The following is a 26,737-nucleotide window of genomic DNA, read 5'->3' on the forward strand; positions in this document are numbered from 1 at the left end:
TATTCATTTAAATGGTACTGTCTATGTGTATATATAATCAATGTATTCACGCGGTAACATGTAGAATCAATAGAAAGCTATGAAATTATTTTATATTATGAGAAAACTATTTCTTCCATAAAGTGAAATGTTCCGCAATGGGCGATATTGTCATTTAGCTGATAATGCAATTCTAACTCTAACGTAGTATAACTCAACGATTTCCTCTTGTCTTGGTGACTGCATTTAGCAGAAATATAGCCTTCAAATCTTGAGGTTTGATACGTTATTTGAGCGTAATATTACAATAAAACGGTCCTTCTTTTTCCGCAGCACTGCATGATTCAGCCTCGTGGCTTGATGCTCTTCCTGCAAACATAAAGATAGTTTTCCATTAATCTGAACCATTTGACTGAACCATGCGTTAGAAACTCCGATACCAGAATAACACACTTATTTATATTACAAAATGTATGTATACAGTGCAAGGGTTGTTCATTTAATTCCCGGACGACCGCTATAACTCCTGAACAATTTGATGCTTAAAAGTAATAAAACAAGCATAATATTATAATTCAAACATATCTGTATTAATTTCAATATGATACGACTACTGGTTTGTTAGAAATGATAATACCCAGGGAACGGTAAGCGGCCCACGTTAACGTCGACACTTTCGACGTTATAAAAACGTCAAGAATTCAGAAGCTCATTCCTTATCAAAGTAGCAACTGGCGGCCGCCACACACCTCTGATGTCTATGCACTAAGTCAGAGAAAGTGTCCCGAAACTACTTGTTATCCAGCGAAGCAAACACACGGCTTACCCCCTATTTCAGATTTTTCAAATTTTCAAACCTGATGCCTCGCAGTTCTGAATTGATTCTTGGAAACAGTGAAAAGTCCATGAAAGCATTTATACAAAGTGTACACTGTGGTTCTCTTCACAGAATGTTCTCCAAATGAATCATCTACAAGTTTCTTTGTTTGAGCTGGTGTGTGACAAATACGTTCACATAATTCTACGATATTAAGCCGTCTTTGATAAATTGTTAATCCTTTTTTATAAAAAATACAAGTACGCATGAGAGTAAAACCTATAAACGTTAAAAATGTGCACGGATGACGTTAATTTTTCACAGTCTTTTACGTCAATGAATTTATAACATCGTCTGACGTTTTTCCGCACAAAAAATACGTATAAATTTCAGAACTTTAGCATATTAAAGTTTAAGTATATAAACTTTCATTGGGATGCTATAGTTACTATAACTTCTACTATTACAGGTTCGTTTCATATATTTTCTAGACATAATTACAATATAAAACTTCGCGTTGTATAAAATTTCAGAACAATCGGATGATATTGCCGATGATATTGTCGAAATCTAGAGCGGTCGTCTAGGACTTAAATTAATAACCCTCGTATATTTCGAGTTTACAAATTCTAGACATAAATTCACCTACATGTCAAGTAAAGAGGTTATAGTTCGATGCAAGTTTTTAAACGTTGTAGTATTCCTTCTCACTTAAATGTCAATACTGATAATAATTGTAACAAATCACAAATGTTGTAGATATTTGCAGAAAACATGAAAGTAGTTAATCAATGTGTCCGAACTGCAGGCATGCAAAATGATCGTTACAAACACTAACTAATCTCTAATACAAACGCTCCTTACTCTGCCTGTACAAATGTTCTAGTATTCAACAGATTTTGTCTTAAAGCGATTATCAATGGTGACGTTTAAGATAAAGTACCTGCTGAATTTAAACCATTTGGAAGTTGTAATTCGTAAGTGTTAGAATATTCGCTCTCTAATGTTCTTCTTTCACATGAAAGGTCTGTGTACAGGTTTGATTCTCTTTCATTTCGTTGTCGGCGTCGTTTCCTAAGGTAATTAGAATACATAACCGAAACAAAGTTAAGATGTCTTCTTTGCAAAAATGTTTATAGAAGAAAGGGCATTGAATGTTACAGCTCTGTGAAATTTTATTTTAAAGAGTAACTTTCATCGGAAATTGTTCAAGAACTGCAATGCGCACTTATGTTAATAGTTTGTTTGTTTGTTTTGGATTTAACGCCGTTTTTCAACAGTATTTCAGTCATGTAACGGCGGGCAGTTAACCTAACCAGTGTTCCTGGATTCTGTACCAGTACAAACCTGTTCTCCGCAAGTAACTGCCAACTTCCCCACATGAATCAGAGATGGAGGACTAATGATTTCAGGCACAATGTCGTTTATCAAATAGTCACGGAGAGCATACGCCCCGCCCAAGGATCGAACTCACGACCCCGCGATCCGTAGACCAACGCTCTACCTACTGAGCTAAGCGGGCGGGCCTTATGTTAATAGATGAATAAAAACGGAAGAGAACTTGGTAGTTTTCAAACGATTAGTAAGGCTATCCCTTATTTTGAATCAGGGTTTTATAACTGTGTAAAATATTAACTCAAGTCTCGATGTTGTTACAATCTAGTTTCTTTCGAGTACGTTAAAAAATGCAAGATATCATAGGTTGGTCCTTAGCTGTATCTTGAATGGAGCAAGACAGGTTTTGAAGGTTTCTTTGCCGCGCAAAAATTGATTCAGTCAAACCGATTTTGCTTTAAATACTATTATTACCTGCAACATAAGATGATAGCTAGAGCTGACGTGACTATTATTATGAGAACAGCAGCTACGAAGAAACACCCAATTACTAACGCCTTTCTTTCACCTTCAGATACGGATTCCTCTGAAACTGAAATACAGAACGAGGTAATGCATCATGCCGATAGTTAATAGGAACGGTCGGAAAATATCCGGGCTTTTCTCGCTCGTGTCTACATACAAAGGCGACCATTGCTTGTAATGAAGGTTTTCAACCAAGAAGTCAAAATATTACGTGTATGAACACTGGATATTGGAATAGTTACGATCTTTGTAAGCAAGTTCAATGCGATTACCCAGGCAAACCAGAAAATGGATATTATGTAAAAGGTATTTTTCCCAGTGACAACGTATTTTCTCCATCTTCTTCGTTACCGTTTAAAAGCACTATTACTGGAAAGTGTGTTATTGGATATGAAAGCAAAGTCAGTGAAGTTAGACAGTGCCAAAGTAATAACGCTTGGAGTGGTGAGTCACCCGTGTGCAAGAGAAAGCAATGTCCGTATCCAGAATATATTACCAACGGTGTGTATCGTCATAAAAATGGAACCTTGTACAATTCTGGTTTTTCTTTTTATATCACTACAATAGATACCATATGCAATACAGGCTATATTCTCAACGGTAGTAAAGCAATAACATGTCGTTCAGATAAAACCTGGGGTATAATATCAAAACACCTAAAAACGGCGTATATGCAACCACAAATAGAGTACTCTGACGGGCCTTCCCACTATCTCGACATAATATATAAACTATGTCCTACAAGATATATTCTGATCCTATTACTCCATGTAATGTTTGATTAGGGTACATATACCCATCAACAATTCTCATAAGCTTACAGACAACTGAAACAGAAAATGAACATCGCACGAGATCGTTTTTATTATCTGTGGTTATAACCTTACTCTAGAAGGGTATACTCGGGATATGCACAGGGACGACTATGTACATCTAAACGTCTCTTTTTTGTACTGAGTTTCAAAAAGTCTGGCGTGCAAAAGGGTAAATGTTTGCCAGACGACCGTAAAAAGTACACAAAAGGATAGATTTATTTATGGATATTGAAGCGATAGTGGTTCTAAACGAAAATAATATTGTTTACAAATGGAAAGAAAATATACATGTAAATTAGTGTAAATATCAGAAATGAAACTTTTTCGGTTTTCATGCGAAATGAACGACAAAATAGGATCGACAAAGTATATATGAACCGCGAGCCCGATTCATGGGTTTGCCGGTCCTAGGATGTTCATTAGTCGGAATTGGGCAATAGATTTTTGATCCGTCATACCTGGAACATTTTGATGCAAATCAAACAACAGTTCGAGACACTGTTCTCACAAAGACAAATGTTGAGACATTACTAACTCCGTCTTGTGACAGCCTTGGGAAAAGGCTTAATGTGATTTCAGCAGGAACACGTAAACCAACCATTCGCATCACTTATGTTTCAAACCGTATATCAGATCAAAATAGATTGAAGTCATCTAAACGTTATTTTAATCATATGGAAGTTTTAGGATTGTTCTCAGTTCGTGTAAGAAGTGGCGAAATCATTTATTACCAATGCACTTCGCAGTGTTTGTTGTCCAATTTCCACTGGATAAACATTTACTAAATGCTGACCCACTTATCAGAAAGCCCTCTTCGCACGAGGTTTGAATGACTGTTCCAGCTGTATATAATCCATTAACTATTGTACCTGTGTTGTTGTAAATGTCGCTCTTACCAAACTGTCCTTTAATTCTGCAGCCTGGCTGTTGAGCTGAAAGCAGTTGTACGGTATCTTGAATTCTTTACTCAGACATTCACCCTCTTTAAGCTTATTAAAAAGTGTTAACCCCGTTGTTCTTTACATTCTTTCCATTTTCGAAAGTTACTTGAACAGTTAGATCTATATAGGCTTCTACAACTTATAAAAATGTTTAAGTTACAAACAAATGAACATAAAAATGGCATTCCATTTGTTAAAATCAAAAGGCTGTTTGTTATATGAATTACAAAAAAAAATACTATCTCTCATTTAATGTACTGTATATTCAATTCACATAAATATGCAAATATCCGAAAAGGTATTTTTAAAGGCAAATAATATTCGGACTGTTTGTTATAGAATATATATATATATGATTTTATGAAAGAACAGGACACATTAAAACAATGCATAATTATACGAGAATCATCTGACATCCAATGCAATAAAGGATTAAAGCAAAATTTTAAAAAAATGTTTTGCTTAAAAGCTCGTGAATTGTAAATATGTTATATCATTATCTAATTAAGTTTTGTGTTTCGTTTTAAGTGAAAGCAAGTGAGATTTATGACTTTACCTGCATATATCTTTACTTCACATAATGTTAAATATGAGAATCCATTGTCCGGATCTCCAGAATGTTTGGGTAAATTTATAGCTATTTTTGAATACGCCTGCTTTGAATCGTCTAGTATGTAAATCTCGTCTCTCATGTACATATTCAAATTAGTATCATTGTATATTTGACACCAATCATCTGTATTTGAGCAAAAGGTTTTGCTATATCCAAAAACAACAAAATCTTTCAGACGAACCTTTAAATCTGAAATTACATTAAGAACAAACATGCTTAGTTCAGCTCATATTTTAAATATTATTACACATGACGTTTTGTCGTGTTTTTTTTTTTTTTTTTTTTTTTTTTTTTTTTGTTTATGTTTATGTAAGATTTTATATACAGACATGTCTGTGGTTAGATCATAGAATTATTATAATACAGTTTATTTAGAAAAACGTGACAAAGGTACATAAATCAAACCTCAAGCAATTCTAAATGTAACATTGCATTTTTTAGTAATATGAGACCTGCTCGTAGAAATATAGCATCATAATTTTTAGTAATATAGGACCTGCTTGTAAAACTGTACAGGCGATTAAAATACATACCACATTTATGAAAATAAAGGTACATTCTGGAAAATGTAGTATACATTTATCGCTTTTTAAAATTAAAGATGTTCTTCTAAAACATTTGACATACATATGTAAGAAGCCTCAATGTGTGCTCCTGAGGAAGTACTTACAAAATGATGTCAGACTAAGCACCTACTGTTTACAAACCTTTGCTGGATTCATATTGATCTTTTACAGCAAAAGTTATAAACTAATACATTGTAGTTCTCACTCAGTTTTATTAACGTTTCGGCCATAAGGCCTTTATCAAAATGACAATACTCTACATCATGGCGTCTCATAATATAACAACATTTGAAATACAAAACCGAACTGACGTAACATTATTAAACGTCAACGTCAAATCCCGCTATAAATCGATACACATTTATGTTACACAAGGACTGTCTTCTGGCTTAATGAAGTTATGATTAAAAAATAAAAGACTTAATGTGCAGAAACACACATCAAGCTAGTGAAGTCCCAATGCTACCATTGGAAATAAAATTATACCCTAATCAATGCGTTGGTAGGACAATGAAAGTTTATATACCATAGATATATGACAAACAAAAGGCTAAAACAAACAAAGATACTCATAAAATTTTGCACTTAACCATTAGATCATTACTAAAATGAACAAAAATAAATTTAAAAACGAATAGTTTATCATCAAACAAAATAGAAACTATAAAAAATAGGCAAATTTTATGTATAAAGGGAAGTAATTACAAAAAAAATCTATATAAGTAACGGAATCAGTAAAATATGACAAGCATGCATTCGAAACACACACAAATGTGCGTTAAAGGCAGAAAAAAGGACATAATATATGAAAGAAATACATATTGAGAACCACAGGAGCCTGAAATTTTACCCAAAAGCCATGAAAAGTCTGTATACGAAAAAAGACCCCCCTTCTATATAATAAAAAACACCAGGAATGAAACGCATTCACACCCCACCCACCACGAGAAAACAAGAAAATTTCAAAGTAAGCAGTGCGAGTGTTCTCGGATTGCGTAATTATCTAAAGGCAACTAAAATATATGCGGCGCTGTGCTTACTGGTCGCTTCACCGTATTAACTAACACGAAATCAACGATTTCAACAACATTTCGTTCATCGTCCAAACCATTGCGTGACGTCACACCTTCATGTATATTTCTGCACCGGAGTTAATATTGCTTTTGTGTAAATGCCAGTATCCGGTCCGATCCGTACACAATTTAGAACAGAACAGAACAGCATCGTGTAAACTATGTCATTTGTCATTTACAACACAATTAATATTTGATATCAGAAAACTCATTCCGTATCACTAAGCGTAGCTGAGCAGCCATGATATTCTTTTTTCTGTTCTGCGCTGCTTCCGTCAATGGTTGGGTTACTTCCCCTCTTTTGTCAATGCTAGAGTTAGTTCCCATAATGGGTTTTTTCCAACATGATATGCCTAATTCTTCTATTATTTAATGGTTAAAGAAATTCAAAGATGTAATATTTATTGAAAGAAGTATTAATAATAAAACATGACATATACAGATATTTTTTACCTGGTTCTTGAAATTATTTTGTATTCTCTCCGGCGCAGAAATATACATGAAGGTGTGACGTCACGCAATAGTTTGGACGATGAACGAAATGTTGTTGAAATCGTTGATTTCGTGTTAGTTAATACGGTGAAGCGACCAGTAAGCACAGCGCCGCATATATTTTAGTTGCCTTTAGATAATTACGCAATCCGAGAACACTCGCACTGCTTACTTTGAAATTTTCTTGTTTTCTCGTGGTGGGTGGGGTGTGAATGCGTTTCATTCCTGGTGTTTTTTATTATATAGAAGGGGGGTCTTTTTTCGTATACAGACTTTTCATGGCTTTTGGATAGAATTTCAGGCTCCTGTGTTGAGAACATATTAATGGGTCGCAACGACAAACAACCAAAATTAATGCAAAAACGCTTACTTAAAACCAAAATACCTCCGGATATTAAATCATGCCATGAATTCCCAGTCCAATATTACCACTTTAGATTTTCGCTGTAGCGAACTATGGCAAATCTATATCTGCATGTAGTTCTCGTGTGGCTATCGGTGTGTAACATTATCCTATTTGCATTGACCGTTAATTATAGGCTATAGCATTTATTTTTATCCATCGGTATTCAAGAAATTAGAAGTATTAAAGACCTAACAATACCTATGGCCAGTTTTTCAACTCTAGCACTAAGAAAGGCTCAAACCAGTATTAGTTAAGCCATCGCTCAACCTTGTTTCCTAACGGATTTTTACTAATACTCGGCGGGTATATTTGCGATGTATTAGCTAAGCCTTGGTCACACACTATGAACATGTAGATACAGTCATCGGACCGTTTCGCTGTATTTTGTCATATATAAAACGTGTTACTTTGGTGATTTACTACTTTCGAAAAAGAAATTCTCATAGAAATCATAGAAAAATACAGAGACACAGAAGCACTAGCGCCCGTCTAATGAATGAAAAAAAGAATTTGTTGGAAAAAAGGTGAATTTATTTGAATGTAAGACTACAAGCATTCCTATGTTTGCTTTATACTGGAAATTTAAATCCATGTCTAAATATTCCGCCTCCATCTTTTCTTAAACCACCTATGCCCCAGGTTTAAAATAACAATAGAAAGATAAGCCATTGCTGACACCGCTCAAAGTAGAAAAATCCAATCGAAGGTTTAACTTTTGTCGAGCCCCGTTATTCACGTGCTGACGACTTAATCGTTGTACATATATCCGACACGGCTTAAGTCAGAGCTTAAGTCATTACTTAATAGTTGAAAAACTGGCCACTAGTGGTCTAACTTTTCCTCCCACGTGAACTTGGTGCAAATAATTCTTGTAATACTGGTATAATTGAACTATTCCACAAGACGATAGGTGGGCAATCTATGCCCTGTTTACACAACTTCATCTGCAAATTTATTCAGCCATTCTCTTCTCAGAATAATATTATATTAACTATCTTACACTATAGAAACAAAGTGTGGTCTATACTCATCTTAATAAATGAAGTATCGGACATACTACTACATTAATTGAATGATATATTTAGACATTAAATACATTGTCTTAGCCTTATATCTGTTACTGTCAAATTGTAACTAGGTACTTGTTATTTTTTCATTCTGTGATAATTACCATCTGACATGGAATTACCACAATCTGACTAAAGTACTTGATTTTCTGAACGAAGATCTGAGAATGACCCATGCACATTCGTCTTCTGTATATTTTGGATTTCCAATATTGCAATTTTTTATTTTCGCAAATCTATTTTTATTTGAACCAACCAGAGGACAAGCATTCGGCTGAACCATCGAAACAGCGTCGACTGTCAAAGAGTAAGAAAAATATGAAATTAGTCCGGGGCTCGAACCCGGGACCCCTCGCTTACAGGGCAAGCGCCATACCGTCTGAGCTAACTGGCTAACTGACACTTTACCCGACCAAGTCCTAGAGATGGTACCTAAAAATTCAAAGTGCATCTGATATTATTTTCTGTTGAAAACGTAATACCGGAGTGCCTCAATTATATAATGGTTTAACTTTCATACTTCATTTTTCATGCTGAAAGGCAATATTTAATCCGAAAACTTTAGTCCTACTTGAAAAAGTGAAGCCAGTGACAGATAACTCTTCTAGGACTATTTAGTTATGTGAACAAAGTACGCACAGATTCGGATGTGCTTCCCAAAAATATAGTTTACTTCAAGATCTATGAATAATCATTCAAACAAAAAAAGTTGAGCATTATCTTTCATTTTGAAAGAAATAATTTAAAGACAATGCTGTTTATTCATTACTGTCGATAATTTACAGGTACTGTATGATCATAGGAAAGAAAACATTATTCGTGAGAAAAAATATAAATAGACTATAAGAATTTTACGACCTCGAATCCCTCAACATTTTACAAAATTCGTTTGCCTAGAATAATCAAGGCCTCAAAATGTATGAGTTAAAATAGAGCGATATAAAAATGTATATTCTATCTGATGGTCACACCAAAACCATACCAAAAACTGTGCCGAAAGAAGTTATTTCACTTTTTATGGCACGCACCTTGTGTTTACAAATGTACCTAATTTGCATATTGACCGAGGCGTGCGGAATCGCATTTACCTTGCTGAATTTACCGTTACAGAAACTTCTGTTAATATAATGTAGACGGTCATTAGTATAAATAAAATGGTTGCGTTAGTTAAAAAGAATTGATAATCACCTTTCTTTAGCTAATCCATCAAAATAACAAAGCCGGTTTCGCTGTCAAAAGTTCCCGTATTTACTGAACGGTGCTATGTTATAATATTGCTAGCATGAGATAAGCGATATGCGCTTCAGTTTTGCACTTGATTTGTTGTTGTTGTCGTTGAATACGTGACCTTGGGTACCATCTCTACAAGTCCGTACCATGACCATGATTTCTCTCAAAACATGAGGAAGTAGTCGCGATGTGGTCGTCATGAGAATTGTAAATACGAAAAAAAGAAAAAAAAATATAGGCTAAATATAGATTTTTAAAGTTTACAAAATATTGTAAGTAAGCCTACTGATTGGCTAGTGGAAAGGTCGACAGAATGAGACTATCAATAGCACGTCTTCAGATCCTAAGCGTAGCGTAATAGGAGGTGTACTTAAGCCAGATTGGTAAACACAAATGGTTACAGTTATTTTGTGACGTGTCTTTTAGTTAACTTGACAATAGCCACTACTGACCTTGACGTTCTATAGGGAAAATACATGTATATATAACTCTCAAAATATAGTAAGCATTTAGAATTGAAGCTCAAAAGGGAGCTGGCACTATTAGTGGCAAAATTCCCCGAAGTGTGCCCAAGAATGAGATAGTTGTCTGCCCAAAATATGCCAGAATAGTGTAGGTATGACTCATTTTGGGACCAGATAAAAAAGCTCTCTGAAGGTAACCTTGACCTTGGGGCTAGGGTCTGGGTCTTGAGCATGACACACCAACTCATCGTAGGGAAGAATTGTGACTAGTAATTTTTGATGAATTGCAGAGTAATTGACTGGACAAGAAACATACAATGTTAACATTTGTCTTCTAATTGTGACTTTGACTTTAAAGCTAGGGGTCTTCGGCTTGTGTCTGACACATCATTTCAATATAGGGAACATTTTATGTCATGTAATTTTTAAATCTCTTCATGGATGGAAGACAAGAAACCCACCAGGTAAACCGTTGACCTCTAAATATGACTTTGACCTCAGAGCTAGTGGTCTGGTTGTTATGCGTGACACGTTATGCGGATTATTTATGCCAAGTAATTTCGAAATTCCTTGATGAATGATAGAGTTACGAACAGAACATGAAACAGACCCTATTAACCTTTGACTTGACTTCTAAGTGTAAACTTGATCTTTGAGCTAGAGGTCTAGGTATTGCACGTAACACATTGCCTCGTAATGGTACACATTTATGCCAAGTTGTTTCACAATCCCTTCATAGATAACAGAGTTATACAATGGACGCGAAAAAGATCCTATTAACTTATTACTTTTAAGTATGACCTTGGAGAAAGGGATTTGGGTCTTGTACATGACACTGTCTGATTATGGTTAATATTTATGCCAATATATTTCAAAATCCCTTCATGGACCGGACACATAAACATACCCTGTTCACATTTGAACTCTAAGTCTGACCTTGACCTTGGAGCTAGAGGTATATAGGTCTTGCCCATGACACGTCGTCTCATTATGATAAACATTAATGCTAAGTAATTTCAAAACCTCTTGATGAATGGCAAAGCTACGAACCGGACACGAAACAGACCGAATTAACGTTTGACTTCTAAGTGTGACCTTGACCTTGTAGCTAAGGGTTTGAGTATTACACGTAAAACGTCATCTCATTAGGATAATATTCATGCCAATTTATTTCAAAATTCCTTCATGGATGGCAGAGTTACAGCCCGGACAAGATTTTAGAAAGTTATGGCCGGACGGACGGACGGACAAAGCGATCTTAATATGCCCACCTCTGGGGCCATAAAAGTCAAAGAAAATAGTGTAGTGTAAATAAAAAAGGTTATTTCTGAAACATCGTTAAAAGATGTAAAGATGCTATTGATAAATAAAAACCTAAAATTATCAACTGCTTTTTGTAAAATTCTTGAAGTAGATATCTACTTAATAACTTAATAATAACATAATATATTAACAAAACCTCGGAAACACCGCGGACAAGGCAAATTGCAGACTCGATTTGATTGAGACCGCGTTAGCTCAAGTTGGTTTAATTTTCACAATAATCAGCAGTGTACATGTTTTAGATAATTTACAACCATGCTTTGCGCGGAATGTCACGGATCAGAGTGATAGACTGGCTATATTCATCACTACAACCCGGTAAACTGTAGTGAATCTAAAGTGGTAGTAGATCTATATTCATGGCATGGTTACTTAATCATCAATTTGATTGAGTTTATTTATATTCTCTCCAAAGAACCCCAAGTTTCGCTTTCGTGTTAAGTCCATTTGGCGCCTCTGTCTGCAACTCGTGGATCCGCTCAAGCTCCTTGATCTGTCGGTAGTATCTTTGGAGAGAATATAAATAAACTCAATCAAATTGATGCTTAAGTAACATTTAACATCCGGAGGTATTTTGGTTTTAAGTAAGCGTTTTTGTATTAATTTTGGTTGTTTGTCGTTGCGACCCATTAATATGTTCTCAATATATATTTCTTTCATATATTATGTCCTTCTTTTCTGCCTTTAACGTCCTTTTTTTTCTGCCTTTAACGCACATTTGTGTGAGTTTCGAATACATACTTGTCATATTTTACTGGTTCCGTTACTTATATAGATTTTTTTTGTAATTACTTCCCTTTATACGTAAAACTTGCCTATTTTTTATAGTTTCTATTTTGTTTGATGATAAACTATTCGTTTTTAAATTTACTTTTGTTCATTTTAGTAATGATCTAATGGTTAAGAGCAAAATTTTATGAGTATCTTTGTTTGTTTTAGCTTTTTGTTTGTCGTATATCTATGGTATATAAACTTTCATTGTCTTACCAACGCATTGACTAGGATATAATTTTATTTCCCAGATAGCATTGGGACTTCACTAGCTTGATGTGTTTCTGCACATTAAGTCTGTTATCTTTTAATCATAACTTCATTAGGCCAGAAGACAGTCCTTGTACATCATAAATGTGTATCGAATTTTAGCGGGATTTGACGTTGACGTTTAATAACGTTACGTCAGTTCCGGTTTTGTATTTCAAATGTTGTTATATTATGAGACGCCATGATGTAGAGTAATTCTCGGAATTTGTCATTTTGATAAAGGCCTTATGGCCGAAACGTTAATAAAACTGAGTGAGAACTATAGAGTCTTTAAACATTTGGTACCCGTTAGGGTAAATACTGTGTTGTAATACATTGTAAACAGAATATAGCTAGAGCAGGTAAAATGCATACCACATATGAGTATAGAAATTGTTACTCGGAAAGATTGCATCCCCTATCTCTTGTAATCAAACCATCTTATCAGTGGAAACGTCTTTTCAAGAAAATACATATTTCATATTTCAAATAACCCAATACTTTCGTTGCTTCAGCTAAGACACCCTGCCATTTTTGTGTGTAAATAACAGGTCGCCTGTATTGTTCATTGATCTAAACACCCATTTTTAATATAATTAATGTTGTCAATGATGTTCGTTACTTTTTTAAGACATCACATTGCAATATATAATTGACTTCTAAAATCACGGAGGGATAAAATAAAGTCAAGGAACTGTTTAACTCTATATAAATGAATAAAAACGTAGTTTATACAGTAATTCTAACACGATCCGATTCATTTTCCTATTAAACAAAGAAGGAAGAAAGCAATGAATTATCATACAACAAATCACTGTTCTGACGTCACATTTATTACGTCACGGCGTCAAGCGGCATAGCGGCGCGCTGGAAAAGAAACCGATTGAAAACGGGCAAATATTTAATGCATGTCATCAAGAATGTACTTTAAAATCCTTTATAACGTGTTAGAATCGAAATAATATATCTCATTTAGTGATTTGCTCTTGAATAAATCACTGCTTGTCGTTCAGATGCGTATTATTATACCACTCGGGCTACGCCCTCGTGATATAATTCCTTCGCATCTGAACTCCAAGCAGTGATTTATTCAACGACAAATCACTGGATGAGATATATTATTTCTTAAACAGACAACGCATTACTTTGTCAAAAGTAATTTTTTTAATTTGTACTGTGTAGAAATTGTATACACTTATTTTAAATTTCTAGAGCAGTAATTCTTTGGTAAAACTTTTCATTGTGTTATAAATAAAGATTATCGTTAACCCTACAACTTTCTTAAAGTAAACTGTCAAGTGGATGGATTAAAGCAATAAATAACCAACTAAAATATTACCTTTTCTATTCACAACGATGATACCAGTGATAGAAAAGTTGCCACCAAGTTCAACCAACCATTGTGCGATATGCTGTGACGGTTCATGGATTAGAGTGCCAGTTGTCAGGCTGCAACTTTTATGAGCGAAGTCGTTATCATCATTTCCATCAACAGCCAGACTTGCTGGATAGCTGTATCCTAGTCTGTTATCTTTGTATGTTCCTGGTTTCTGGGTAGCGCTTTTATGTAGGGCAATATTTGGTCCTGACAAAAATATATTTCTAGAATTTTACTGCGGAAAATATTATATTCATGTTTTAATCTAAACATATTTTCATTCAAATCTGGCAAAAAAGCAGGTGTGAAATTATAAAAGTTTAGTATATAATAATGTGTGAATATTATGTATTCCTGATGGAAAGACTTTTTTTTCATTGTTAATGACAATTTTCAAAGTATAATGAAACTACAGGTACATTTATCTTATTCCCAAGCTGTTATCATTGTATGATAGGTATATATTATGGCAATCAATTTGATATTCATAAATTGAGCCAGTGAATAAAATATGCATACTTAATTTCATTTCAAACAATGAAAAACACAGTAAAGTAAACGTTTATTTTTCGTTCTCATAAATTTTGTTAAGAGTGATGCGACAATTCCAGATAATCGGACAATAGGATAAATTTTGACTTCCTGAAAAATCGGAAACTAGAAATGTTTACGCGGAACATTCAACAATGTAATGTTTTCATTATTCGAACAATCGGACGGTTTTTATGGTTACATCAGACATAAGTTGATATCATGTTGTTACATGTTCAACAATCAGACGATATCGTTATAATCATACGAGGTCAAATTCTTGAGATCAAAACTACTATAACTTCTACTAAATGCTAAGTAATCAGTTGTATAGTTTTACGTACTTTGTTTCTTATTCAATGGGAATCAAGCATTAAATTTTTGATGGATTTTCTGATAAGAAATATTGATGAATTTGTTTGAATTTAACGTAAAAGTAAATTGTGGTTGTAACATTTAACCCGTGCTAATAAGTATAATTTCTGATAAGAAATATTGATGAATTTGTTTGAATTTAACGTAAAAGTAAATTGTGGTTATAACATTTAACCCGTGCTAATAAGTATAAGAGGTAAGTAAACCTTACCTTAAAGGCCAACTTTGGGTATCCAGGGAAAACTTTGGAAGATTGGCAACTATCATTAACACATTGTAGGTTCAGGTTATTAAGTTAACTTTTTGTGTGAATTTCAAGATTGATATTATCGGTAGAAATTTCTGTGATTAGCTCAGGTCATCTCATAACATTAAAGTATTCTGGATTTTGCAAATATTTTGCGAGAAGGAAAGAATAAAAAAGAACCATATATCAGCACTGTACTTGCACATAACATATTACAAAACGTTTAATGGTACAATTCCTATAAACTTCAACTTCGTTCAATTCAATTTCTACATATATATATATATAGATATATGACCACTGATTACATAAAATATTGAAAGACAATGCCCAAATGAAAAAAATACATATCTTATATAACAAAATAATCAGTATAACTAAATCATGGTCTACATTTTACACGTACATGCAAGTGACAAACTCCAATAAAAACATAGTGAGTACAATTCTAGTTAGGTGCTTGAATGTCAACTTCATGTCATAATTATATTCATAAAGTCTGGTTCAAGAATAATATTTCATGTTTATATGATAGTAGTATTTTAATTTATAGTACTAACTTTTCCGAATTTTGGCATATTCATTTTACTAAAATTATATAGAAACCTTATCTTTTCAATATCAAACACTTTCTTCACATCATTTACATACTAATAAAAAAGTATCCCTCTGTTCATTGTCAATTTATTCATCATAATGTTCTATGCCGATAACCGATGCCATGAATATCTTGTCCATCCTGTGCCCCACGTTTCTTCATTTTGGGGGCAGGGATAGGGAGAAGGGCGCGGGGGCATTTACAGTTGCCCTTATCAGTCCGTCCGTCCATCCATCCTTCCCAAACCCTCTGAATGCAATCTTCTGATTCAGAAAAGTATTTATAAACGGTTTTGAAAGTTATCAAAAAGAGTGTAAGAGTGGTGTGTACTGCAAACGTGAAGTGATGCCTGAATGTATGTTATTATTCACACGAGGATTATATCAAAACCCTGATGGATAATCATACCGGTTGGGGCCATAAAATGGACTAATTTTTATGTCTGTTTGTGTGTCTGTTTGTGTGTCAATCCTCCTGTATGCCTGTCAACAATAATAACAATAATTGGTCAAATCTGATACCAGTATATATGTGTCTTACAGTAGGTGATTTCCTGCTTGGCAAATACCTTTTTTAGCAAATAAAATTGTGGCATATACTATATCCTTAGTATTGCTGGAAAGCATCATGAAGCTCAATGCAATGAGTACAAAAAAAAACTGTTATTTTAATTGATTTATTATTCTAGTATTCTAGTTTTTTTCTTGATTTTTGGGTTTGTTTTTTTTTCCAAAATTACGCTTTTGCTTTGATGTTATTGCTGTAATTGAAATGTTTATAAAGAAACCTAACATAGCGGAAACCAAGTGCAAAATATATTCCTTGTCCTGATGGAAGGCTTTTTACAAGTAAGAAATGTGTTTTATGTTTATCAAATATTCAGAGGAATCTTTAAGAATTCAATGAAACTTAGACAATTCACACCCTACTGGAAATAATCGTTGTGGTCAGATTGCTGGATCAATGGGCCATTAGTTAGCAATAAATGTCAATCACCCGACAGTTCCCCTGGACTACTACAGAGGGCCTTTAAAGATATGTATACAAGTGCAATATTCATTACACCTTGTACAAACGATACAATTAATTTGTGTTTTACATTACCTGAGAAATGCCAGTCGTTGACAGTTGTACAAATGACATCACAACAGACCATACAAGCAAGTACAACAGCTGTCCAAATAAATCTTCTCATGACTTTCAAATCTAAAATATACACGAACCTTGTACACATGGAAACAATAGTCCATAGAAGGAGCATTTATTCAACTTCAATTAACGGTGTTACATTTTCCTGATTTGTGCTGAAGGTTTAGCAGTATATCACAAAACAACAGATTTTTTTAGCGAATGAACAGCATCTTGACACACAACTTATCTGTCCAATACATGTTTTACTGTTCTGTCCCACGGAGTTGGATACTTAAACTATTCTAAATGAGTTGTCCGCCTTTAAATTAGAATGCCGTTTGTAAAGAAATAAATGTAAACAATTGTCAAAACGATGTTATACCTAGTTATGTAAAGTTTAAACACCCGCACGATGTTGCAAATGCATCAAAACGACGACATGTAACAGCTTTTTAAAACTGATGAGGTTTTAAAGGCGCTGGACTGTCCAGAAATGTGGCCCCTTCGTGTAGTCCCTTTCTGGAATTCAATACATATATGAATAAATTGACAATGGTTTTGTACAATAATATAAATGTTTTATATGCTGTTATAATTTCATGTAAAACAATCGTTTTCTTACTATGATTTGATGACGTTCGAACTTTTTTCTCCGAAACATGGACCTATACCTGAAGCCGAAAAGATCACCAAAAAACAACTAGTTGAGTATTTAAGACTCGTTTTACACGTAATTTCAATATCCTTACTCCTTATTACAAGATATGTCCCATTTATTATCAGAAATAATGTTGTAAAAATAAGAAATTATGATATATTTACAAGAAATATTGGTTTAAACAGAATTACGACATCTTAAGATTTGTAATAGCAAATGAACACTACATGCTTACCATTTGACATGTACTGACTTCAGTCAGTACTTTCCTTTTGTCGTTCATACATTTCAGTCCAAAAAGTTCAATGCGCAATGTCAACAGCTGAACTTCCTGGTGTTATCTAAATAGCTACTTGGATAAACAAAGGAATCGAAAAAAAAACACTCATATATCAGTTTAATGTATCCAGTGCGAAGCGATAAAAGAATTCGCACTTCAGCAGTATAAACCAAAAATTGAATTAAGACACGGTTTCAACAACATAACATAACTTCTTTATCAAAGTTTTTCAATTAACATACAAATAATAGAGTTGCCATGGTTTATAACGGTTCTTGATTTACTTTAGATTATGACAATAACGATGAATTAATAATTTGACAAGAAAAATGACTTTAGACATTGAAATAAAGTAAAAGAACAAGATATTCCAATTGAGAACGTTATGATAAAGTTTATTCAGTTTAAACATATTAATTGTTAAGTGTACTTAGTCTACATTTTTTATTACTCCAACAAATTACTAGATAAGCACACTATTTCGGAAAAAGGTTACAATGAAAGACACACCTAATAAACAGATTTGCAGACAGGTCATAGAACGAAACGACTTGGAAACTGATCCATGTTTAAATGTAACAGTATTCCTAACGTAGTTACTTACCCTATCCTTTGCAATCAAGTCATATACAACCACTATTACAATAAGCTCACGCTTCTCATCCCGACGCTTTGTATGTCACCTAGTTGAAACAGAAGTGTAATCTTCTCATACTAGTGGAATGAAAGTAAGATTGCCTATCTGAATCATGTGGGACGATCCTTTCCGCGGAAACTCTCCTCTGACTTCTTTCCGTTGCACACAGTAAAGAGTGGTATTTCCTTTAGGCGGACCGACATGATTGGTATTCTGTGACCAACGCTTTATAAAACATGTAAAATATATCATATCACAAATATGCTTTCCAATACATATCCAAGCAGCGACGTATTTATTCGGTTAAAATGGAAAAAAAATACTTCAGTGTTAGTAATATGTCTTAAATGTTTTTGCAAACTGAACATGAATTTTGCAGAGCGTTCTGCCCGAATGCCGATACATAAGACAAATCTCTTTAGCCAATATTCGCAGCCCAGAAGTTTGAAACCATCACTTCACAGCTCGGAAATTTGACTTATGCATTCAGTAATTATGTACAAAAATTGCTTGTTTGTTTGTTTGTTTGTCTTGGGGTTAAAGCAATTTTTCAACAGTATTTCAGTTATGTAACGGCGGGCAGTTAGCCTAAGCAGTGTTACTTGATTCAGTACCAGTACAAACCTGTTTCCCGCAAGAAACTGCGTTCTTCCCAATTTGAATCAATTGTGGAGGACGAATGATTTTAGACACAATGTATTTTATCAAATCGTCACGGAGAACATACAGCCAGCCTGAGGATCAAACTCATGACCCCGCAGTCCGTATCTTATTCTTTGAAAACATTAAGAATTATCAACGAAGTAAGTATTATTTGCTTCAATAAGATATTAATTGCCAAAGTCATGCGATGAGTAAAAACGTAGACAATAAGATTTTGATTCATCTGGGTCAATACAGGGTTTTATGAACAAATAACCGAGTCCTTTAATTTGATTAGTTCATCAACACTTCCGAAAGCGATACAGATGGTTCAGCAATCTCGGCCATATCTGGGCCTTAGAAAAATTAGACGCCAACTTTATTTATTCAAGACTTGTCAACACCTAGATAATCTAACCGATATTATTTAATTACGAATACAGATGATAAATAATGTAGCGCAAATCTATAAAAGAATCACACAGAAACGAAAATATCTAAACATTGAGAAGCATGCTTTGAAAGATGTTAAAACGAAGTGTATATGTATCAAAAACGTATTTACTAAAGACTATGTTTTATCAAAATGTACATTTTCAATCTGTAAAATTCTCTGCATATTTTTACTTCGACCGTTAAAGCTGCATGATCTATGTGGATCGTTAAAGCTTCATGGTCTATGTGGACCGTTATAGCTGCATGATCTATGTAGACCGTTAAAGCTGCATGATCTACAAATGTATGTGGACCGTTAAAGCTGCACGATCTATGTAGACCTTTGAAGCTGCATGATCTTTGTGGACCGTTAAAAATGCATGATCTTTGTGAACCGTTAAAGCTGCATGATCTATGTGAACCGTTAAAGCTGCATGATCTTTGTGAACCTTTAAAGTTGCATGATTTTTGTGGACCGTTAAAAATGCATGATATTTGTGAACCGTTAAAGCTGCATGACCTTTGTGAACCGTTAAAGCTGCACGATCTTTGTGAACCGTTAAAGCTGCATTGTCTTTGTGAACCGTTACAGCTGCATGATCTATGTGGACCGTTAAAACTGCGAGATCTTTGTGAATCGTTAAAGCTCCATGATCTATGTGGACCGTTAAAGCTTCATGATCTATATGGACATTTGAAGCTGCATCATCTGTGTGGACCTTTGAAGCTGCATGATCTATGAGGACCTTTCGAGCTGCGAGATTTTTGAGGATTGATAAAGCGGCATGATCTTTGCGGACCTTTAAAGCTGCATGATCTTTGTGGACTTTTAAATATGCATGATCTGTGTTAACCGTTATAACTGTATAATAGTTGTGGACCATTGAAGCTGCATGATCTATGAGGACAATTAAAGCTGCATGATCTTTGTGGATCGATAAAGCCGCATAATCTATTTGGACCTTTAAAGCTGCATGATCTATGTGTACCGCTAAAAAAGACCGTAAAGCAGCATGATTTATGTGGATGGTTAAATCTGCATGATCTATGTGGACCATTGAAGCTGCATGATCTATTTTAAAGCTGCATGATTTTTGTGGACATTTGAACTACATGATCTATGTTGACCTTTGAAACTGCATGATCTTTGTAGACCGTTAAAGCTGCATGATCGTAGTGAACTGTTAAAGCTGCATGATTTATGTGGAATATTAAAGCTGCATGATCTTTGTAGACCGTTAAAGCTACATGATCTATGTGGACCTTTGAAGCTGCATGACCTATGTGGACAGTTAAAACTGACTGTTAAAGCTGCATGATCTATGTAGGCCGTTAAAGCTGCATGATCTGTGGAACTTCGAAGGTGGATGTTGTATGTGGACCTTTGAAGCTGCATGATCTATGAGGACCATTAAAGCTGCATGATCTTTGTGGATCGATAAAGCCGCATAATTTATTTGGACCTTTAAAGCTGCATGTGGACCGCTTAAAAGACCGTTAAAGCAGCATGATTTATGTGGATGGTTAAATCTGCATGATCTATGTGGGCCATTGAAGCTGCATGATCTATTTGAACCGTTAAAGCTGCATGATTTTTGTGGCCATTTGAAACTACATGATCTATGTTGACCTTTGAAACTGCATGACCTATGTTGACCTTTCAAACTGCATATTGTAGTGAACTATTAAAGCTGCATGATTTATGTGGAACATTAAAGCTGCATGATCTTTGTAGACCGTTAAAGCTACATGATCTATGTGGACATTTGAAGCTGCATGATCTATGTGGACCTCTGAAGCTGCATCATCTATATGGACCATTGAAGCTGCATGATCTTTGTGGACCGTTAAAGCTGCATGATCGTTGTGAACCGTAAAAGCTGCATGATTTATGTGGACCATTAAAGCTGCATGATCTATGCGGACAGTTAAAGCTCCATGACCTATGTGGATCTTTGAAGCTGCATGACCTATGTGGACAGTTAAAACTGACTGTTAAAGCTGCATGATCTATGTAGGCCGTTAAAGCTGCATGATGTGTGGAACTTCGAAGGTGGATGATATATGTGGACCTTTGAAGCTGCATGATCCAGGTGGACTGTTAAAACTGAACGTAAAAGCTGCATGATCTTTGTGGACCGTTAAAGCTACATGATCTATGGAGACCTCTGAAGCTGCGTGATCTATGTGGATCGTAAAAGCTGCATGATCTATGTGGACCGATAAAGCTGCATTATCTATGTGGACCTTTGAAGCTGCATGATCTTTGTGGACATTTGAAGCTGCATGATATATGTGGACCTTTGAAGCTGCGTGATCTAGGCCGATTATTAAAACTGACCGTTAAAGTTGCATGATCTTTCTGGACCTTTAAAGCTTCATGATCTATGTGGACCTCTGAAGCTGCATGATTTATGTGGAGCGTTAAACCTGCATGATCTATGTGGACCTTTAAAGCTACATGGTCTATGTTGACATTTCAAGCTGCATGATCTATATGGACTGTTAAAACTGACCGTAAATGCTGAATGATTTTTGTTGACCGTTAAAACTGCATGATCTATATGGACCTTTATAGCTACATGATCTATGTGGACCTCTAAGGCTGCAACATCTATGTGAACCGTTAAAACTCATCGTTAAAGCTGCATGATCTATGTGGATCATTAAAGCTGCATGATCTATGTGGACCATTAAAGATGCATGATCTATGTTGACCTTAGAAGCTGCATGATGGTTGTGGATATTTGAAACTACATGATCTATGTGGACCTTTGAGGCTGCATGATTTATGTGAACTGTTAAAGCTGCATGATCTTTCTGGACATTTGAAGTTACATGAAGTATGTGGACCTTTGAAGCTGCATGATCTTTGTCGACCGTTAAAGAAGCATGGTCGTTGCGAACCGTTAAAGCTGCATGATTTATGTGGACCATTAGAGCTGCATGATTTTTGTAGATCGTTAAGTTGCATAATCTATGTCGACCTTTGAAGTTGCATGATCTATGTGGACCGTTAAAACTGACTGTAAAAGCTGCATGATCTATGTAGACCGTTAAAGCTGCATGATTTATGTGGACCTTTGAAGCTGCATGATCTATGTGGACCGTTAAAACTGTATGATCTTTGTGAACCGCTAAACCTGCATGATCTATGTGGACCGTTAAAACTGCATGATCTTTCTGAACCGTTAAAGCTCCATCCATGTGACCGTTAAAGCTATGATCTATGTGGACCTTTGAAGCTGCATGATCTATGTGGACCGTTAAAACTGCATGATCTATGTGGACCGTTAAAACTGCATGATCTTTGTGAACCGTTAAATCTGCATGATCTATGTGAACCGTTAAAACTGCATGATCTTTGTGAACCGTTAAAGCTGCATGATCTATGTGAACCGTTAAAACTGCATGATCTTTGTGAACCGTTAAAGCTGCATGATCTATGTGAACCGTTAAAACTGCATGATCTTTGTGAACCGTTAAAGCTGCATGATCTATGTGAACCATTAAAGCTGTAAGATCTATGTGGACCGTTATAGCTGCATGATCTTTGTGGACCGTTAAATCTTCATGATCCATCTGGACCGTTAAAACTGCATGATCTTTGTGAACTGTTAAAGCTGTATGAACTATGTGGACCGTTAAAACTGCATGATCTATGTGGACCGTTAACGCTGCATGATCTATGTGGACCGTTAAATCTGCATCAACTACGTGGAGCGTTAAAGCTACATGATCTATATGGACCTTTGAATCTGCATGATATATGTGGACCGTTAAAGCTACATGTGGACCGTTAAAGCTGCATGATCTTTGTGAACTGCATGGTCTATGAGGACCGTTAAAACTGCATAATATATGTGGACAGTTAAAGCTACATGATCTATGTGGACCGATAAAGCTGCATGATCTTTGTGAACTGTTAAAGCTGCATGATCTATGTGGACCGTTAAAGCTGCATCATCTCTGTGGACCGTCAAAACAGCATGATCTATGTGAACTGTTCAAACTGCATGATCTATGTGGACCGTTAAAACTGCATGATAGTTGTGAACTGTTAAATCTGCATGATCTTCGTAGACCTTTTTATCTGCATGATCTATGTGGACCGTGAAATCTGCATGATCTATGTGGACCGTTAAAGCTTCATGATCTATGTGGACCGTTAAATCTGCATGATCTATGTGGACCGTTAAAACTGCGTGATCTATGTGGACCGTTAAAGCTTCATGATCTATGTGGACCGTTAAAACTGCATGATCTTTGTGAGCTGTTGAAGCTGCATTATCTTTGTGGACCGTTAAAACTGCGCGATCTTTGTGGATCGTTAAAGCTGCATGATCTGTGTGGACTGTAATTGCTTTATGATCTACATGGATATTTGAAGCTGCATGATCTGTGAGGATCTTTGAAGTTGCATGATCAATGTGGACCTTTAAAGCTGTGAGATCTTTGTGGATCAATAAAGCTGCATGATCTCTGTGGACCTTTAAAGCTGCATGATCTATGTGGACCGTTGAAGCTTCATGATCCATATGGATATTTGAAGCCGCATGGTCTGTGTGGATCTTTGAAGCTGCATGATCTATGTTGACCTTTAAAGCTGCGATATCTTTGTGGATCTATAAAGCTGCGTGCTATTTGTGGACCTTTAAAGCTGCATGATCTCTGTGGATCTTCAAACCTGCATGATCTATGTGGACCGTTAAAACTGCATGATGGTTGTGGACCTATGAAACTGCATGATCTATGTAGACCGTTAAAGCTGCATGATCTATGTGGACCGTTAAAGCTGCATGATCTATGTGGACCTTTAAAGCTTCATGATCTATGTGGACCATTAATGCTGCGTGATCTATGTGGACCTTTGAAGCTACATGATCTATGTGGACCTTTAAAGTTGCATCATCTTTGTGGACATTCGAAGCTACATGATCTATGTGGACCTATGAAGCTGCATGATCTATGTAAACCTTTAAAACTGCATGATCTCTGTGGACATTGGAAGCTACATGATCTATGTAGACCTTTGAAGCTGCATGATCTTTGTGGGCCGTTAAAGCTGCATAATCTTTGTGGGCCTTTGAAGCTGCGTGATCTATGTGGACCGTTAAAACTGACTGTTAAAACTGCATGATCTATGTAGACCGTTAAAGCTGCGTGATCTGTGGACCTTCGAAGGTGGATGATATTTGGACCTTTGAAGCTGCAATCTTAGTGGATCATTAAAGCTGCATGATCTATGTGAACCGTTAAAGCTGCTAGATCTTTGTGAACTTTTAAATTTGCATGATCTTTATGAACCGTTAAAACTGCATGATCTATGTGGACCGTTAAAGTTGCATGATCTATGTGGACCGTTAAAGCTGCATGATCTTTGTGAATTATTAAAACTGCATGATCTTTGTGAACTGTTAAAGCTGCATTTTCTGTGCGAACCGTTAAAGCTGCATGATCTATTTGGACCGTTAAAACTGCGAGATCTTTGTGGATCGTTGAAGCTGCATGATCTATGCAGACCGTTAAAGCTTCATGATCTATATGGACCTTTGAAGCTGCATGATCTGTTTAAACCTTTGAAGCTGCATGATCTATGTGGACCTTTAAATTTGCATGATCTATATGGACCGTTAAACCTGCATGATAGTTGAGGACCTTTGTAGCTGCATGATCTATGAGGATCATTACAGCTGCATGATCTATGTGGGCCTCTGAAGCTGCATGATCTATGTGGACCGTTAAAACTGACCGTTAAAGCTGCATGATCTATGTGGACAGTTAAAGCTGCATGATCTATGTAGACCGTTAAAGCTGCATGATCTATGTGGACCTCTGAAGCTGCATGATCTATGTGGACCGTTAAACTGACCGTTAAAGCTGCACGATCTATGTGGACAGTTAAAGCTGCATGATCTATGTGGACCTTTTAAGCTGCATGATCTATGTGGACTGTTAATTATAATTTAAGTTTCCATCATATGCGTTTATGAGAGCTGCTCTCTTATAGCCATCTTTATGACGTATTGAAATTATTTATACAATTTTAAAAAAAGCGTCACCCAATGAATATCAAGTAAGTTGAAATTGTTGAAATTATTTCCCAGCAGTTCGAGAAGATGTTGAAATTTCCACTTTACCTCTAGTGGTCATGATTTGGACGAACTGAAATTATTTAAATTTATTAGTATTAGTTACATTAGAAACGTGTATGTGAAATTATTTTGAAATTTGGCAATTTTTTCTATTATAATACATATACAGAGAAAAGTGACTACGCTGTCACTCGGCCCTGTTTTTTCGGGTACATGTAATATGAAATATGTAAACAATTTGGTGTGTCCTGTTAAACTATTATTAAATATTAGAAAGATTTGAAGAAGCAGATGTCATTACAAACAAGGATAAAACAAGGACTTTTCCCATTTTTCTCAAAGTACCCGTATTTGCAAACCAATGAGGATCCTATGAACAACTTCAGAAGAAAACGATCTAAAAAACCCCCATGCCAAATCCATCAACTCAACACAGGAGATGTCATTAGAGGAATATACGGACAAAAGAACGAGCAACAAACATCCTGAGAACCTTACGCTCAGATAAACTTAAAACCAATACAATGCTGAATCCCAATACTTTTCTATTAGAATCGCAGGTGATTCTAGCCTGGCAAATCTGTTTGGAATATTTTAACGTCAGTACAATGTCCATTTTGCTTTACATTTGGTGGCATTTTATTCCAGACATGGACGTGCAAGTGGTATTTTAATCATTTTTGTGTTCAAATATATGCTGTCTGTTTTAGTTTCTAATAAGACTTTATCATTTTTGTTGTGTTTAACGTCACACCGACACAATTTTAGGTCATCTTTTCAGCTTTGATGGTGGAGGAAGATCCCAGGGGCACCTGGGTAGAACCACCGACCTTCCGTAAGCCAGCTGGATTGCTTCCTCACATGAAGAATTCAACGCCCCGAGTGAGGCTCGAACCCACACCGGCGAGAGGCAAGTGATTTGAGATTTGAAGTCAGCGACCTTAACTACTTGGCCACGGAGGCCCCTTACCACTTCTAGTGCTAGCAAAATATCTCTGCAGTACAGGACGCAAAGGAAAGTTTGGAGCAAGGGAGGATTTATTAATTGGAGACGGAACAACTAG

The 26,737-nt window shown here is 35.5% G+C and overlaps 3 protein-coding genes across 3 annotated transcripts; all 3 read right to left on the reverse strand.

Annotated features, from left to right (window-relative positions):
• Positions 1 to 265: 265 nt before the first annotated feature.
• LOC123523370 (uncharacterized) lies at positions 266 to 17,093 on the reverse strand. Its single transcript, XM_053539807.1, has 7 exons — positions 16,900 to 17,093; positions 14,006 to 14,251; positions 4,969 to 5,214; positions 4,203 to 4,403; positions 2,606 to 2,723; positions 1,740 to 1,870; positions 266 to 348 (listed from the first exon to the last, which is right to left on the reverse strand). Exons 1-7 carry the CDS (start codon positions 17,054 to 17,056, stop codon positions 266 to 268), a joined length of 1,182 nt encoding a protein of 393 aa, XP_053395782.1. The 5' UTR covers positions 17,057 to 17,093.
• A 2,781-nt stretch (positions 17,094 to 19,874) lies between these two features.
• On the reverse strand, positions 19,875 to 20,636 carry LOC128555956 (histidine-rich protein PFHRP-II-like). Its single transcript, XM_053539808.1, has one exon. The coding sequence runs from the start codon at positions 20,634 to 20,636 to the stop codon at positions 19,875 to 19,877; it is 762 nt and encodes a 253-aa protein (XP_053395783.1).
• Positions 20,637 to 22,083: 1,447 nt separating this feature from the next.
• On the reverse strand, positions 22,084 to 23,160 carry LOC128555957 (histidine-rich protein PFHRP-II-like). Its single transcript, XM_053539809.1, has one exon. It carries the CDS (start codon positions 23,158 to 23,160, stop codon positions 22,084 to 22,086), a length of 1,077 nt encoding a protein of 358 aa, XP_053395784.1.
• Positions 23,161 to 26,737: the final 3,577 nt, after the last annotated feature.

The sequence above is a fragment of the Mercenaria mercenaria genome, chromosome 3 (genome assembly GCF_021730395.1).
Source record: "Mercenaria mercenaria strain notata chromosome 3, MADL_Memer_1, whole genome shotgun sequence".
In the NCBI taxonomy this organism is placed as follows: Eukaryota; Metazoa; Mollusca; class Bivalvia; order Venerida; family Veneridae; genus Mercenaria; species Mercenaria mercenaria.